Source organism: Bubalus bubalis, chromosome 2 (assembly GCF_019923935.1).
Source record: "Bubalus bubalis isolate 160015118507 breed Murrah chromosome 2, NDDB_SH_1, whole genome shotgun sequence".
Taxonomy (NCBI): domain Eukaryota; kingdom Metazoa; phylum Chordata; class Mammalia; order Artiodactyla; family Bovidae; genus Bubalus; species Bubalus bubalis.
The window spans coordinates 138,210,579-138,228,506 of NC_059158.1; the positions used below are offsets into that span (position 1 = coordinate 138,210,579).

Below are 17,928 nucleotides of genomic sequence, written 5' to 3' on the forward strand. Positions count from 1 at the left end.
CTTTCATCAAGAGGCTCTTTAGTTCTTCTTCGCTTTCTGCCATAAGCACGGTGTCATCTGCATATCTGAGGTTATTGATATTTCTCCCTGCAATCTTGATTCAAGCTTGTGCTTCATCCAGCGCAGCGTTTCTCATGTACTCTGCAAAGAAATTAAATAAGCAGGGTGACAGTATACAGCCTTGACACACTCCTTTCCCTATTTGGAAACAGTCTGTTGTTCCATATCCAGTTCTAACTGTTGCTTCCTGACCTGCATACAGATTTCTCAAGAGGCAGGTCAGGTGGTCTGGTATTCCCATCTCTTCAAGAATTTTCCAGAGTTTGTTGTGAATAAAATGGGCAGAAGTAAACAATAACATAATTTTAGAAACTGGTGTCATCTAGAAAATAAAAGTAGAAAATGCCCCTAACTTCATGAAAGACATTAGGTGCCCTATGGAAAAAAGGAAATGATAATTGTCTGTTGTGACTTCTCTCTTCTGATCATATCTTTCCTTCCTGAAGATTCAGGAACTACTGTATTAGTTATCTACTGCTGCTTAACAAATCATCCCAAACTTAGTGGCTTAAAACAACAATATCTCACACAGTATCTGGACATCAGAAATTTGGGATCTGCTTATCCCAAATTTTATGAGGCTAGCATAGGCCAAAGGTTTGACTGGGATCTGCAAGTTATACTTCCAAGATGGTTACTCTTGCTGGCAAGTTGATGCTTACTTTTGGCAGGAGCTTCAGTGGATCCCTTGTGGGCAACTTGAGGATCCTCACACATGACAGCGTCTTAGCTTACCCAAGGGAGGTGAGCTGAGAGAGCAAGGCACAATGTCTTTTATGGCCTAACATCAGGAGTCACACAACATCATTTTCAAAGTTTCCTATTTTGATTAAACAGGTCCGCCCTATTCAGTGTGTGAGAGAACCAAAGGTGTTCTTCATTTGGTTGTCTCTCACACTGAAGAGATGATAATCACTGGAGGACATCTTGGCAACTAGCTACCACAATTGGCAATTAGCTACCACTAATTGGTCAAATATTCTAGAGATAAAAATGAAGTGCTGTGGAAGCTGAGTATCTCACTCATTTGTAGTCAAAAGTGTCTTGTTTGACCTTTATAAATTGTCCATAACAATTTTTATGAAGAGAAATGAATTTTCAAATAATATGTTAAAAATGTACAAAACTACATATACAACTACTTTTTGTTCAGCTGTGAATATACATCTCCATACTTCACTGCTGCTTCAATTTTGCTTAGCCTGGAACGAAATTGCCTCTATGAAATCCCCTCAATAAATGCTATTTCATGGCACATTTCAAGTACTTCATGCATTGGTTAGTGCATCAGCTTTGCTCTTAGGCTGGCTTCCTTCAAGTCAAGAGGGTTGATGCAGCCCCAGACTTGACAAGGTTCAGCGGCACAAAAAAGGGACTATCTCTTTTACTGTCTCCTCAAGAGCAAGAAAACCTTTCCCCAAAGTGCTCCATCAGGTATCTTTTCATAGCTCCTTAAGCTAAAATGGAGTCATATGCTCACCCTTTAAACATTGGCTTAGGCCAACAAGGATTTATCCCTCAGCTAAAGAAGGGTTTACCTTTCCCTGCTCAAATTGGGACAGATGGATACCGAGCAACAGTAAAGTCTCTTTGCAAAAAGCATGTGTCAAGGGGTGTGGATAGCAAACAGGTAACCATCAACCAAAGACATTTTGTCTGTAGTATAGTAATTTACATATCCTCCTTTCCTATTCATTTTTAAACTTTTTGAAGAAAGGAGCTTATACATCTTATTCATGGTTCTCAGCTCTTGCTCAGTGCCCAAACACAATGGGCATTCACTATTTTAGCTGGATTTTAAACCTCCCCAAGGAGGATTTCATATTGCGTAGACGTTTTGAAATTGCTTATGATTTGTTGGATTTACAGAGTATTTTCTTCTAAAACTTTTGAGAGACTTTAAAATTAATCAATTTTTGCTGCACTGGGTCTTCATTGCTGCAGATGGGCTTTCTCTAGTTGTGGAGAGCTTCTAGTTGCAAGCTTCTCACTGCAGTGGCTTCTCCTGTTGCAAAGCACAGGCTCTAGGGTGCCTGAGCTTCAGCAGTTTCAGCTCATGTGCTCTAGAGCACAGGCTCAGTATTTGTGCTCCACGGGCTTGGTTGCTCCATGGCATGTGAGATCTTCTGAGACCATGGATCAAACCCATGTTCCCAGCATTACAAGGTGGATTCTTAACCACTGGACCACCAGGGAAGCCCCCAATAGATCATACTCTTATGAGGCAGAAGGAAAGAACTGCTGTGCACTGATTTCATTCCCCCCACCCGCCTTACACACACACAAACCCTTTTATTTGATAAACTGTTCAAAGTCTTACAGTCAACAAGGAAGAGAATTTAGACTTCTTGAATCTCAGTCCAGAGTTATTTTCATTTGTTCATCTTGCTTTTAAAAAAAACTACTTCTTTAACCAAAATATTCAAGTAACCCATTTTTACATGTTACTGTTATTACTGATCATGCTCTTTTCTTCCTCCCCCGACTCCCTAAATTAATGTGGTTATAGAATTATTATTGTTTGGAGGTCTGCAGACCTCCAATCTGCAGACTGACAGATTAAACGTCAGATTAAAATGTGAAGGTTATGAGCTAGAAACATTTCAACCATAAAGACCAAGGTTCTTCCTGTAAACAAGGCCAGAATTGACATCACAATGTAACATAATTAGACTTTTCAAAGAGATGAATATGTATTTTGTTCCTGAATTTAACACCTACTTATTCCCTTTTTCTTTTGTTCTTTTCAGATGGGTTTAAACAGTATTTAAGTATTACTACCAGCCATGAAATTAAAAGATGCTTACTCCTTGGAAGGAAAGCTATGACCAGCCTAGACAGCATATTCAAAAGCAGAGACATTACTTTGCCAACAAAGGTCTGTCTAGTCAAGGCTATGGTTTTTCCAGTAGTCATGTATGGGTGTGAGTTGGACTGTGAAGAAAGCTGAGTGCCGAAGAATTGATGCTTTTGAACTGTGGTGTTGGAGAAGACTCTTGAGAGTCCCTTGGACTGCAAGGAGATCCAACCAGTCCATCCTAAAGGAGATCAGTCCTGGGTGTTCATTGGAAGGACTGATGCTGAAGCTGAAACTCCAAAACTCTGGCTACCTCATGCGAAGAGTTGACTCACTGGAAAAGCCCTGATGCTGGGAGGGACTGGGGGCAGGAGGAGAAGGGGACGACAGAGGATGAGATGGCTGGATGGCACCACCAACTCGATGGACATGAGTTTGGGTAAACTCTGGGAGTTGGTGATGGACAGGGAGGCCTGGTGTGCTGTGATTCATGGGGTCGCAAAGAGTCAGACACGACTGAACGACTGAACTGAACTGAACTCTGGACTTAAGAGAACATTAAGATGAGCCCCTTCAACTATAGGTAACTGATATTTACAGCTCGGGGACTACCACACAATTCAGGAAATTATAACTGAATCCTTGGAGTAAGGGAGGTGAGGTTGTCCACAGACCTAAGAATCTGCTCTCTACAGATCCACCCATATCTCTCTTAGGGTGGCAACATTTAGGGGCTGCTTGTCTTAGATTCTCACTGTATTTATTAAAAGAGCTGGTGATTTGCATGGCTGTCTCCATTGCTAGACTCTAATCAACTTATCCTTAAGGATGGGGCCTTTTTATACTTTTACCTCAGTGCCAAACACACAGTGGGGCTTAATAAACACTTGTTGGATGAATAAATTTTTTGCACTTATAAGTTAGTGATGGAGTTGTCCTTTCTCTTGAAAAGTTACCAGTCTCTACATCTTCCAGAAAGAAGAAATCTTTATTTAAAGGCAGACAGGCTTCCCATATTAAATGCTTCTGAACGAAATTCCAAGTCATGATAGTTATTCAGCTTTGCACTAATTTTAACCACCCTCTCATCCACTCCTGGCTTTCATCTTTGGAGACTCTGTTACATGTCTCAGCATTCTTAATACACCTTTAGGTGTACTTGATGGGATGGGATATCTGATGCTTTCCTCTCTTGGAAATTACCCTACTATATGCATTGTTTACTAATTTAACTGTCTTCCCATCTGATAACCTAAAGGCCTCCCTCATCCCAGATCAAACATTTTAAGATATCCAAGCAGGAACCAAAAAAAAGTTTGCTAATACGTCTGTGATTCCATGACTTAAGAGAAAACTTAAAACTTGCAACAAAGAAAAACTGAAATTCTGGGATGTACAACACCCACCGTCGATGAAGGGGCATTCATTTTCTCCTCCTGCTTCTGACTTGCAAAAAAATACAAGCTAATTTTGTCTGCTTAACACACAATACCCTATGTCCCCTCTACCCCCAGGTAACTGGCATCTGGGTCTCTTATCTACACAAACTTGTCAATGAAAGATCCTTGGCTTTGAAGTTAGCGGATGGCGGAAATACCGTTTTACACTCTAAGCCTGAGTATGATTTGAAACTGGTCGATTTCATGCAGGGTCTGTGTAATTTTCCAAGACTGCTGACCTGTTTTTCACTTTGCACATCTAGGCAGATTTCGGGACAGACTTACGCTTCTCTAGGTATTTGCTTGCACAACGGACAACTGAAACGGTCGCCATTGTGCAAGCTCCGTTCTTCCAGTTAACTAACGTAAGCCCAAGGAGATGCATAACGCGTTACGCCGAATTTGCACATTCCCACTTGGGGATGGTGGTTCTCTGCGCTGGCTGGCGGAATTCCCTTTGCTACTCACTCTTAGTCCTTGGCAGCCGGGTCTCTCCCTCCCTCCACTTCGCCGCCAGAGAGTCGACGGCTGTTCCTTTTCTTGTCCCCCTCCCTCCGCCAGCTGGCCCTTTCAGGGACTCCTCCGGTTCCTCCCACCCTGCCCCGCGCGGGCTACGGCTGTGCCGTCAGCAGTCGCCCCTCCCCGGCGCCCGGGCCAGGAACGCCGCTCTGCCCCGCCCCCCGCGCAGGCAGCCGTCCCCTACATCCGGGTACCGACTCCAGCCGCCCAGACTCTGGCACTATGGTCATGGCGGAGGGGACGGCTGTGCTGAGGCGGAACAGGCCGGGTACTAAGGCTCAGGTACTATCTTTGCACCTTTGGTGGAGGGGGAGGGGGCTCTTGGTGCCGAGCAGAGTCGCACTTTGAAGCTGGATACCTCTCAGAGGAGGATGGGCCGGGGCGACCGGCGGACTGGCGGGGGCACTGGTGCCCGGCCTGCTCTTCCGGAGCCTCAGCCCCTCGGTTTGGCTGAGGCGGCGGCGGCGGCCCGGGAGGCCTGCGTAGCTCCGACTGGAGGGTGGGCGTGAGGGGCGCGTAGGGGCGGCCGAGACCCGGGCTGGAAAGCCTGTTAGCAGCCACTGCTTGTTGTCGCCTTTTGCCTGATCTCCAGTGACCAGTGTCTGAGGGGTGCGGCCCGCCAGGTGGAGACCCTGAGGTTCTATGAGGGTCAGCTAGGGTGGGAGGGGTGTAAACAGCCTACCTTGTCCTGCCTTCCAGTTTCTATCTGGCTTGTAACCTGCCCGACTCCTGACATGCAGCTTGTCTAGCCGGCTCCGGGAGTCGGTAATTCACTTTATCCTCCTCCTCCTGCTGCTTTTGACCACTTCTCACTCTAGCTGTTCTCTGGTCCAGCAAGTTTTCATCATCAGGCTGGGACTTGTTAGATGTCATTCCTTGTGAATTTCTTTGTTATTATGTGTGAAGCATAAGGAAGGAACTGATTATAATTTTATCAACTTTTAGTAGGGCGGTACTTGGGGTGAGTTGGTCCTTGTGTCAGTATTGATTCTTGGGATTTGCAAAAGACGAGTGCTCTTCACATTCCTAAAACAAATCAAATAGGGTAGTTAGACCTCATCTGATTAACCTGCCAGGTGAAATGGTTTGCAGTTGGGTACATGCTCCAAAATCAGGAGAGATGTTATAATGTGATTTTAAAGAAAAAGAGGTAATGTGTGTGTGGGGTGGCGAGCAGGGTAGGGGACCAGATACAACCGTGGAGCTACTACTTTATGCCAGATAATAGATTTTTAATGCCTTGCACAGAATTTGGGAAGGGGTGTCCTTTCAAAGGGAACTTTTAGATCCAGGCATCTTCCCAGATCCATGTTACAGATAAGGAAACTGAAGCCCAGAAATTAGACTGCTTTTGCTAAAGGTTAGTCTCCATATTCGATTTGTACTTAGTTCACTAGTGACCTTTTCTTTTTCACAAATTGCTTCTAGTACTGAATTTTAGAGAGTTCAGTTTGAAAGCCTTTTGTTTTTATAGTCATGTTTTATTGTGTCAGTTTTATTGGCAGTTTTATGGTCATCCTACTTGGAATTTGTATATTATTTGTGCTTTTTACTGTTTCCAAAATTTCTTTCTTTATAAATGATCTTTTCTCAGATGCTTTTAATTCTCATTCTGTGGAAACATTATTTCTGATTCTTTTATATGATGAACTTTTATATTTTTGTATTTAGAAGTGAATTTTTTGTACTCACATAAGAATCATCCGTTTTTACTGATTCAAAAGTTATTAATTTTGAAAGGATAGAGAATCATAGATTTTAACTCAGTATTGTAACACGCCTATTTGCTATGTTATGAGTAAGTCACATATAGAAAGCTCCTTAGCTTTTTTCCACATAGTCATAGATCACAGTTGTTAAATAAAATGTAATAGAAAAGGTTAGAATTTTTAAAAAAGGACTACTTAAGCAGCATTCTGCCTGTCTTTTGTATATCACACTGATTTCCTTCCTGAAATGGGTCTACTCTAAAATGATATATTTAGAATTAGAGTAGATAGAGTATCTTTCTACTTTTTTTTAAATTGGTTAGGTTGGATTATAGGAACATAGTTGTTTTTCAATAAATGTTTTACTGAATTAGATGAGAATGTTCATTAAGCTGGATTTTTGGCTCCTCTTTTAAGTGTTTTAAGTATGAGGCAAGCATTTAATTCTCAATTAACTTTTTACATCTTTTCTGTGTATTACTATATGTGTTTTCTAATATTTTAAGAAGAGAATACAAACTTTTTTATTTTTTTAAAAATGAAAAAATTTGCAAAGTGTAGTAATAGAAACATTTTTCACTACAAATCAGGAATAATTTTAAAACTACTTTCTAATAATATGTGGATAATATCTAGGAAGAGACATCCTAAAACAATTTCCAGAAAGTCATTTTTATGTCTTAACTTTTAAAATAAATTTAGTTCATTTTCATTCAGAATAGGCAAATATTAAAAAAGAAAAGATATGAAATGCTTAAGACACTTAAATGGTATACCATACCCATCACGTACTCTCAGAACTAGGACATTACTAATATAGTTAAATCCTTCTGTATCACATTCTTCTGTCTTCTACCCACTCCTAGTCAGTAATGGTGATTATCATTCCTTTTTTTTTTCTTTAAACTTTTCACTGTTACATGCATTATATTTATAAATATCTTTTGCAATTAAACTTTTATTAATGTGGTATCAAACACTGTATTCTTCAGTTTGCTCCAATTTTTAGAGACTTATTCACGTTGACTGATGCAGGGTTATAGATTTTTGGTTTACTACTACCTTTTCCCAGACATTTATTGAGTACCTACCGTGTGCCATGCATTAAGCGCCTACAGAAGATATATAGGTAAACTGCTGAAAAAGCCGTCAGATGGAAAGTCTGAACGCTTGGGTGAATGTCTGTGAACTGGGCTATCGATAGAGCAGTTCAGAACCAGTACAAAGTGATCCATAAAAATATTCCCCTTAAAAGAAGATTGTTTGAACTTTTCTGGTAGTCTTTGAACTTTTCTGGTAGTCCAGTGATTAAGCCTGGCTGTGGGGCTTCCCTGGTGGCTCAGTGGTGAAGAGTCCACTTGCTGATAATGGAAGAGACACAGATTGCATCCTGGATTCAGGAGAATCCCGCATGCTTAAGAGCAACTAAGCCCACGTGCCACAACTATGGAACCTGTGTGCTAGAGGCCCAGGATCTGCAACTCCTGAGCCCACCTGTGGCAACTACCGAAACCCGTAGCCCCCGCTCTCTGCAATTAAAAAAAGCCTGAGTGCAGCAACGAAAACCCAGCACAACCAAAAAGTAAATAAATAAAATTTTGAAAAGTAGGTTGTTCTTTTTAAACGATTTGTTTTTGATGGTGCTCACATTTTGATTTAGAAATTTAAAACATCATTTGCAATTAGAATTGTAATTTATTATAATATCTGTCTTAAATAATACTTAATGGAGTAGTAACTGCTGCTTATTCTAGTTATTCTCTTTGGGTAAAAACTGATGAAGTTTTTTACTGCCCGGATATTTTTTTTCATTAGAACTTTTGGAAAATATTTAACCACCACAAACAAAATTGTGCTGGACTTATCAATAACATATGAAAGGTTTCTGAGAGCCATATTTGAGGGATCTATGGTTGAGAAAACTGTAACTTAGAATTCAGTTAAATAAAATCTTGGTGTTCATTTAAAACATTGAATAAAATTTCTTTTACTTACAATCACATTGTTTAAAATATGAGAATTTTTCTTCTCCTCTGGTATAACTTTGGATCTTTGTTAAGAATTGAAATTAATCATAATAGTATTGCATCTTCTTTGTAACTTTGTATATGCTTTAACCATGACATTTTTTCTTATAGGATTTCTATAATTGGCCTGATGAATCCTTTGATGAAATGGACAGTACACTTGCTGTTCAGCAGGTAATAATAATAGTTTCTTTTGCAACTCCAATAACCTAAGCATTTTATCTCCCTTGGCATAGTTAAGTATTCCTATATCTTTTAGTACAAACCAGAATCCATGGAATTATTGGGGTGCCTGCTTAAAACTTTTATCAAACCTCATTTTGTTTTAAGATGGCATATTAAATATCATCAAACTTAAATACATTTTATTATCTGTTAATATATACCAAATTAGGGTATAAAATTTGACTTTGCTGCTGCTAAGTCGCTTCAGTCGTGTCTGACTCTGTGCGACCCCATAGATGGCAGCCCACCAGGCTCCCCCGTCCCTGGGATTCTCCAGGCAAGAACACTGGAGTGGGTTGCCATTTCCTTCTCCAATGCATGAAAGTGAAAAGTGAAAGTGAAGTCACTCAGTCGTGTCCGACTCCTAGCAACCCCATGGACTGCAGCCCATCAGGCCCCTCCGTCCATGGGATTTTCCAGGCAAGAGTACTGGAGTGGGTTGCCATTACCTTCTCCGAATTTAATTCACAAATAATTGAATGCTTAAGTGGAATAATGTAAGTATAAAGAAGTAGCATACTCATTATTCATTTAGTGATTGAACATTAGAGAACATGCTTGGCTTGCAGGATCTTAGTTCCCTGACCAGGGATTGAATCTTGGACCCTGGTAGTAAGACCACCACATCCTAACCACTCGCCAGGGGACTGCCAGGGAATTCCCATAGTTACTACTACTACTTTTGTCTCCCTCCAATATATTTGAAAATTTGTTTCCACTACCAAATAGCTCACTAAGACTGTGATTATCCAGGAGGTGATAGCATGTTTGGTTTGAAAAACCCCTCAGGAGATTTTTAAGCATTTTTACTGAGAACCGTATTGTATACTATGTTGGGTTTAAAAAAAAAAAAAAAAATTTAATCCCAAATGAATAAAATCTGGAAACTGGGAGAAAAAAGTTTCCATAGCTAATTCTTAAAAAGCACATTAAAGGATTAATAAAAGGATGACTGAAATTGGCTGTGCTAGTATATTAGTCAAGGCTGTTGGATTTTGATAGCTAGATAGTTAAAGTAGATAGCTATTTGGGTTTATTGTGTTGTTTAAAAATATTGGAAAACAAAATAAAAATACAGTTGAATTCTTTGAGTAGTAAAAATTTGACAGGGATTTCCCTGGTGATCTTGTGGTTAGAACTCGGTGCTTCCACTACAGAGGGCATGGGTTTGATCCCTAGTCAGGGAACTAAGATCTTGAGAGCCGTGCTGTGAAACCCCTGCCCCCAAACATTTAATAATTTTAACAGAAACATTAAAAACCTTTAGAATGGATTCAGTATAGTATTTAGATACTTAGCACAGGAAATGCAAGAGTACTGATGATTGAATGGCTTTGCTCTTTGCCTTTTAAGAATGTATTGTTTAAAAAAAAAAAGAATGTGTTGTTCAATAAACAAATATTTAATAGGTTAGTAAAGAGGCCTTATGGAGGATTTGGAAATAAAATCTGGAGTTCTGTGTGTGGAAATTGGCAAAAGTTAAGAGGAAAAATGTGCAGATATTTTTCCCTTTAAAGTAGAGTTTTGTTCTGATGCTATGCTGAATTTATTAGTCCTAATAACAGTTTTTTTTTATGAAATCTTTTGGGTTTCTACATATGAGATTTATTTCATTTACAAACAGCTTGTTCCTTTCTAATCTAGATGCCTTTTATTTCTTTTTCTTGCCTAATTACTCTGGCTGGAATTTCAAATACTATTTTGAATAGAAGTGGCAACAGCAGGCATCCTTATCTTATTTCTGATCTTAATGGAAAGCTTTCATTCTCGTCCACATTAAGTATGATGTTTGCTGTGTGTTTTTCATATTTGGCCTTCATTATGTTGAGTTAGTTTCCTCTTATTTCAAGTTTGTTAGATGTTGAATTTCGTCAAATGTTTTTCTGTACCAATTGAGATCATTGTGTTGTTTTTTTTTTCCCCCCTCCATTCTGTTAACATGGTGTATTGTATTGATCAGTTTTTGTATGTTGAACCATCCTTCTGTTCAAGGAATAAATCTCATTTGATTATGGTGTATAATCATTCTAATTTGCTGCTGAATTTACTAGGATTTTTGCATCAGTGTTCACAAGGGATATTGGTTTCTAGTTTTCTTAGAGTATTTTAATTTGGCTTTGGTATCAGGAACGCTGCTGTAATGGAGTTAGGAAGTATGCTGTTGTCTTCAATTTTTTTTGAAAGACTTTGAGAAGGATTGATGTTAGTTCTTTTAATATTTAGTAAAATTCGCCCGTGAAGCCGTTAGGTCCAGGGCTTTTCTTTGGTTGCACGACATTGTGAATACAAGAAAGCCACAGAACCATATACTTAAAAATGACTATCCTTTCCACATTGAATGGTTTTCGACACTCTTGTCAAAAATAATTTAACTTTATGTGAGGGTTTATTTCTAGTTCCTCTGTTCAATTCCATTGGTCTATATAAGTCTGCTTATGTCAGTACTAGACCCTTTTTTTTTTTTCCATATCAACACCTACTTTAACTAATTACTTAGGCTGCACTGGGTCTTAGTTGCGGCTCACAGGATCTTATTTGCAGTATGCACAATAGTTAGGGCATGAGAACTCTTAGTTGTGGCATATGGGATCTAGTTCTCTGGTCAGGGATAGAACTTGGTTCCTCTGCATTGGGAGAGCCGAGTCTTAGCCACTGGATCTCTAGGCTGTTTTGATTACCATAGCTTTGTAGTAAGTCTTGAAATTGGGAAGTGTGCATGCTTCAATTTATGTTTTCAAGATTCTTTGACTATTTGGTGCCCCTTGGAATTACATATGAATTTGAGAATCAGCTTTTCCATTCCTGCAGAAAGACTTGGAATTCTGGTAGAGATTGCACAGAATCTGTAGATTGCTTTAGGTAATATTGATAACAATATTAAGTCTACCTATGGACGTAAGATAGCTTTCATTTAGGTCTTCTTTAATTACTTTTAACAATGTTTTGTAATTTTCAGTATGCAAGTATTTAATCTTCTGATTTAAATTAATTCTTCCATATTTTATTCTTTCAGGTACTGTTGTAGATGGAGTTGCTTTCTTTTTTCTTCATATTTTTTATTGAAGTAAATAGTTGATTTACAATGTTTAGGTGTACAGCAAAGTGATTCAGTTATATATAGGTGTGGATATATATAGGAGTTGCTTTCTCTTTTTTTCTTTCATTTCTTTTTCTTGTGCTGGGTCTTCTTTGCTGGGTGGGCTTTTTCTCTAGCTGCAGAGAGTGGGGGTGACTCTGTAGTTGCCGTGCATGGGCTTCTCATTGCTGTGGCTTCTCTTGCTGTGGAGCATGGGCTTTTAAGGTCCGTGGGCTTCGGTAGTTGCTGCATGAGGGCTGAGTAGTTGTGGTTCATTTGTTCCACAGCATGTGGAATCTTCCCAGGTCAGGGATTGAACCTGTGTCTCCTGTATTGTCAGGAAGATTCTTTATCACTGAGCCATCTGGGAAGCTCCAAGAGTTGCCTTCTTAATTTTCGTTTTGAATTGTTCATTGAAGGTATACGCAACTGATATATATATATATATATATATATATATTTGTTATTGTGTTTGGTTGCTCTGGGTCTTTGTTGCTACATGCAGGCTTTTTCTGAGTTAATAATGCATGCTTGGTAATTGTGGTGCATGGGCTTAGTTGTTCCAAGGCATGTGGAATGTTCCTGGACTGGGGATGGAACCCATGTCCCCTGCATTGATAGGTGGATTCCTATGCACCATACCACCAGGGAAGCCTGAAACACAACTTATTTTTTATATTGATTTTGTATTCTGCTACTTCATTGAATTCACTTATTAGCTTTATGAGCTTATTTTCTGTTTAATTGTTCTGGCTAGAATTTAAGTATAGTGTTGAATAGCAGTGATGAAAGCAGGCATTCTTGTCTCATTTCTGGATTTTTTTTGTTTTTGGCCTCGTGGGATCTTAGTTCCCTGACCAGGGGTTGAACTCTGTCTCTCGGCAGTGAAAGTGTAGTATCCTAACCATTGGACTACCTAGGAATTCCCTCGTGTTTAATTTTAGAGCAAGGGAAACCTATCAGTTTTTCACCATTGAGTATGACGTTGCCTGCGGGTTTTTATAAAAGCCCTTCATCGTATTGAGGAACTTCTCTACTATACCTGATTTTCTGTATTTTTATTATGAAGGATGTTGGATTTTGTCAGAGGCCTTTTCTGCATTAATTGAAATAACTGTGTGTTTTTTCCCTTTTAATATTAATGTAGTGTATTATATTGGTTAATTTTTTTTTTTAGTGTTGGACTACCTTTCATTCCTTGCAGCTTTCTTCTGATTTGTTTGTATGGTATATTTTTTTCCATCCTTTTACTTCTAGCCTACCTATATCATTATATTTGAAGTAAGTTTCTTGTAAACAGTATAGTTGGGTTATATTTCTCTGTTCTTTCTGACAATCCTTGTCTTTTAATTAGTGTATTTAGGCCTTTTAACCTCAATATAGGCTTCCCTGGTGGCTCAGAATTCACGCGCCGATGCAAGAGACATGAATTCAATCAATCCCTGGGTTGGGAAGAGTCTCTGGAGAAGGAAATGGCAACCCACTCCAGTTTCCTTGCTTTGGACATCGCATGGATAGAGGAGCCTGGTAGGCTACAGTGCAAGGGGTTACAAAAAATCAGACACAACTGAGCAACTAAAACAACAACAGTGTTAATGTAGTTATTGATAGATATGTTTAGATTTAAAGTTATCATTTTGTTACTTTTCCTTTGTTCTTTTTTTGTTTACCCTTTTCTGCCTTTTTAAGGGTTATTTGAGCATATTCTATTGTATTCTAATTTTGGCTATATTTCTTATAATTTTTTGATGATTGTTCTAGAAATTACTAAGTACATGCTTACCTTTTCACAATCTATTTAGAGTCAGTATTTTACTGCTTTGATTGAAATGCAAAAACTATCATTAGTTAGACCTCTTTACCCTCCTCCTTTATACTATAGCTGTCTACATTGCATCTATTAATATATACCTTGAAAACCCTATTGGAGAATGTTGCATATTTTGCTTTCATCTGCCAAATATATTTTAAAGATCAGAGGAAAATAGTCTAATATATATTTATACCCAGATATTTGTAATTGCTGTTGCTTTTGATATTCTAAGTTTCTGGTATTTTTTTTTTTCCTTCTATCTGAAGAACTTCCTTTAGTAATTCTTTTAGAGCCATCTGCTGGCTAGGAATTCTCCTTAGTTTTCTTTCCTCTGAGAGTATCTGTATCTTTATTCTTGAAGGGTATTTTTGCTAGGTAAAGAATTCTGAGTTGACTGTGCTTTTCTTTCAGCACTTTAAAAGTATTGTGCCATTTCTTCCTGTCATCTGTGATTTCTGATGAGAAAGCTGCACTCATTTGAATTCTTATTCTAAGGTCATGTCTTTTCCTCCTGGCTTCTTTATCTTTTTTTTTTTTTTTTTTCATTTTATTTTTTTTTAATTGAAGGATATTTGCTTTACAGAATTTTGTCATTTTCTGTCATACATCAAGAATCAGCCATGTACACCCATGTCCACTGCCTCCCGAACCTCTCTTCCATCTCCCTCTCCTTCCCACCCTTCTAGATTTTCACAGATCCCCTGTTTGAGTTCCCTGAGTCATGCAGCAAATTCCCATTAGCTATTGATTTTACATATGGTGTTACAAATTTCCATGTTACTGTCTCCATACGTCTCACCCTCTCCCTTCTCCCCTGCCCCTGTGTCCTTAGGTCTGTTTTCTGTCTGTTTCTCCATTGCTGCCCTGAAAGTAAATTCATCAGTACCATCTTTTTAGATTCCATATATATGAGTCAGTATATGATGTTTATTTCTATAATTTATTTATTTCTCTTTCTGACTTACTTCACTCGGTACAACAGGCTCTAGGTTCATCCACCTCAGTAGAACTGACTCAAATGTGCTCCTTTTTAATGGCTGAGTAGTATTCCACTGTGTATATGTACCACAGCTTCTTTATCCATTCATCTGTCGATGGACATCTAGGTTGCTTCCATGTTCTAGCTATTGTAAATAGTGCTGCAATGAACATTGGGGTACATGTGTCTTTTTCAGTTTTGGTTTCCTCAGGGTATATGCCTAGGAGTGGGATGACTGGGTCATATGGTGTTTTTTTTTTCTATATGAAACTTTTAGTATTTTATTCATTTTCATAGTTTTACAGAATTAGTAAAAATAATGACCCATTATAAATAAGTATAAAATGGAAGTTGATGAAAAAATAACCCCAAGTCTTCCTTGACTCCCATCCTCCCACCAAAAAACTAGCTAGTATGTGGCAAATATCCTTTTCACACATTATCTTTAGGCATATATTCACTTTGTAGTGGTGGATAGTTTACTCGCTAAGTCATGTCTGACACTTGAAACGCCACAGACTATAGACTGCCAGGCTCCTCTGTCCATGAGGTTTTCCAGGCAAGATTACTGGAGTGGGTTGCCACTTCCTTCTCCGCATATGGTGGTTTTATTCCTAGTTTTTTAAGGAATCTCCATACCGTCTTCCATAGTGACTGTATCAATTTACATTCCCACCAGCAATGCAAGAGAGTTCCCTTTTCTCCACACCCATCCAGCTTTTATTGTTTGTAGAGTTTTTCATGGCCATTCTGACTGGTGTGAGGTGGTACCTCGTTGTAGTTTTGATTTGCATTTCTCTAATAATGAGCGATGTTGAGCATCTTTTCATGTGTTTGTTAGCCATCTGTATATCTTCCTTGGAGAAATGTTTGTTTAGATCTTTTTCCCACTTTTTGATTGGGCTGTTTGTTTTCCTGATATTGAGTTGTGTGAACTGCTTGTATATTTTGGAAATTAATTCTTTGTCAGTTGTTTCCTTTGCTATTATTTTCTCCCGCTCTGAGGGTTGTCTTTTCACCTTGTTTGTAGTTTTCTTTGTTGTGCAAAAGTTTTTAAGTTTAATTGGATCCCACTTGTTTATTTTTGTTTTTATTTCCATTACTCTAAGAGGTGGATCATAGAAGCTTTGATTTATGTAATCGAGTGTTCTGCCTATATTTTCCTCTAAGAGTTTTATAGTTTATGATCTTACGTTTAGGTCTTTAATCCATTTTACCTTTGTGTATGGCATTAGGAAGTGTTCTAATTTCATTTTTTTGCATGTAGCTGTCCAGTTTTCCCAGCATCACTTATTATAGAGGCTCTCTTTGCCCCATTGTATATTCTTGCCTCCTTTGTCAAAAATAAGGTACCCGTTGGTGTGTGGGTTTATCTCTGGGCTTTCTATCTTGTTCCATTGGCCTATATTTCTGTTTTTGTGCCAGTATCATACTATCTTGATGACTGTAACTTTGTAGTATAATCTGAAGTCAGGAAGGTTGATTCCTTCAGCTCCATTCTTCTTTATCAAGACTGGTTTGGCTATTCGGGATCTTTTGTGTTTCCATATGAATTGTGAAATATTTTGTTCAAGTTCTATGAAAAGTACCATTGGTAATTTGATAGGGATTGCATTAAATCTGTAGATTGCATTTGGTAGTATAGTCATTTTCACAGTACTGATTCTTCCTGCCCAGGAGCATGGACTCTCTCTCCATCTGTTTATGTTGTCTTTGATTTCTTTCATCAGTGTCTTATAATTTTCCATATAGGTTCTTTTGTCTCCTTAGAGATAAAAGGAGATTCTCTTTATTCCTAGATGTTTTAATTCTTTTTGTTGCAAAGGTGAATGGGATTGATTCCTTAATTTCTCTTTCTGATTTTTCATTGTTAGTATATAGAAGTGCAAGTGATTTCTGCGTATTGACCTTGTGTCCTGTGACTTTGCTGAATTCCGATTAGCTCTAATAATTTTCTGATAGTTTCTTTTGGGTTTTCTATGTATAGTATCTTGTCATCTGCAAACAGTGAGTTTTACTTCTTCTTTTCCCATCTTGATTCCTTTTATTTCTTTTTCTTCTCTAATTGCCATAGCTAGGACTTCCAAAGCTATGTTGAATTGAGAGTGGTCACCCTTGTCTTGTTCCTAATCTTAGAGGGAATGCTTTCAGTTTTTCATCATTGAAAATAATGTTTGCTGTGGGCTTATCGTATATGGCCTTTACTGTTTTGAGATAGGTTCCTTCTATGCCCATTTTTTTAAGCATTTTTATCATAAGTGGGTGCTGAATTTTGTCAGAGGCTTTTTCTGCATCTATTGAGATGACCATATGATTTTTATCTTTCAGTTTGTTAATATGGTGTATCACATTGATTGATTTGTGTATGTTGAAGAATCCTTGCATCCCTGGAATAAGCCCAACTTGATCATCGTATATGAGCTTTTTAATGTGTTGTTGAATTCTGTTTGCTAGAATTTTGTTGAGGATTTTTGCATCTATGTTCATCAGTGATTTTGGCCTGTAATTTTCTTTTTTTGTGTTGTCTTTGCCTGGTTTTGGTATCAGGGTGACTGTGGTCTCATAGAATAAGTTTGGAAGTGTTCCTTCCTCTGCCCCTGGCTTCTATATCTTTAGTTTATGTCAGTTTGATTACCTCTGGGCATGGATTTCTTTGGATTTTCTTGTTTGGTATTGACTCTGCTTTTTCTTATTGTGGCAAAAAATGCATAACATAAAATTGATCATTTTTGCCATTTTTAAGTGTATGATTTTGTGGTATCAAGTACATTCACATTGTTGTGCAACCATCTCCATCTCCAGAACTTTTTCATCTTTCCCAACTGAAAGTCTGTACCCATTAAACAATAACTCTTGTATGATTTACTGTATAGTATGATATTTTAATTAACTATGAAACTTGTTTTTTTATAGTATATTCAACAGAACATAAGGGCAGATTGTTCCAATATTGACAAAATTCTTGAGCCACCTGAAGGCCAAGATGAAGGTGTGTGGAAGTATGAACATTTAAGGTAGGTCCTCATGATATAGCAAAATAGTAATAGTAACGTCTAGTGGTAAAAATAACCTTTAATATTAATTATGATTATGAATCATAAATTATTATTTAACTATAGACCAAAAAGCCAGTTTCTAAAGCTTTTATGTTTTCAGTGTTATAAAGTTTTCAACATTGTTATTTACTGATTGTTTTCTGTATTTATGGATTTGGGCCATCTTATCATTTTACACAGTTTTCCTTAATCATATCCTTTAATCACAGATGCAGTATTTCCAAGTAC

General features: G+C 38.1%; 1 protein-coding gene and 1 long non-coding RNA gene across 3 annotated transcripts in view; one reads left to right on the forward strand and one right to left on the reverse strand.

Moving 5' to 3' along the window:
• The window catches only part of LOC102406576 (MOB-like protein phocein), a 44,870-nt gene that overhangs the window by 10,101 nt on the left and 16,841 nt on the right, over positions 1-17,928 (forward strand). Inside the window, exons 1-3 of one of the 2 annotated variants that reach the window (XM_006078163.3) lie at positions 4,966-5,097; positions 8,663-8,725; positions 17,558-17,658. In XM_006078163.3, the coding sequence (XP_006078225.1) occupies positions 5,038-5,097; positions 8,663-8,725; positions 17,558-17,658 (224 nt within the window). In that variant the 5' untranslated portion in view covers positions 4,966-5,037. Of the gene's footprint in view, positions 1-4,965; positions 5,098-8,662; positions 8,726-17,557; positions 17,659-17,928 lie in introns of those variants that run through there. The other variant, XM_025277930.2, reaches the window with a different exon arrangement.
• LOC123331809 lies at positions 81-4,858 on the reverse strand. Its single transcript, XR_006548604.1, has 3 exons — positions 4,765-4,858; positions 723-809; positions 81-141 (listed from the first exon to the last, which is right to left on the reverse strand). It is a non-coding gene; the product is annotated as an uncharacterized LOC123331809 (long non-coding RNA).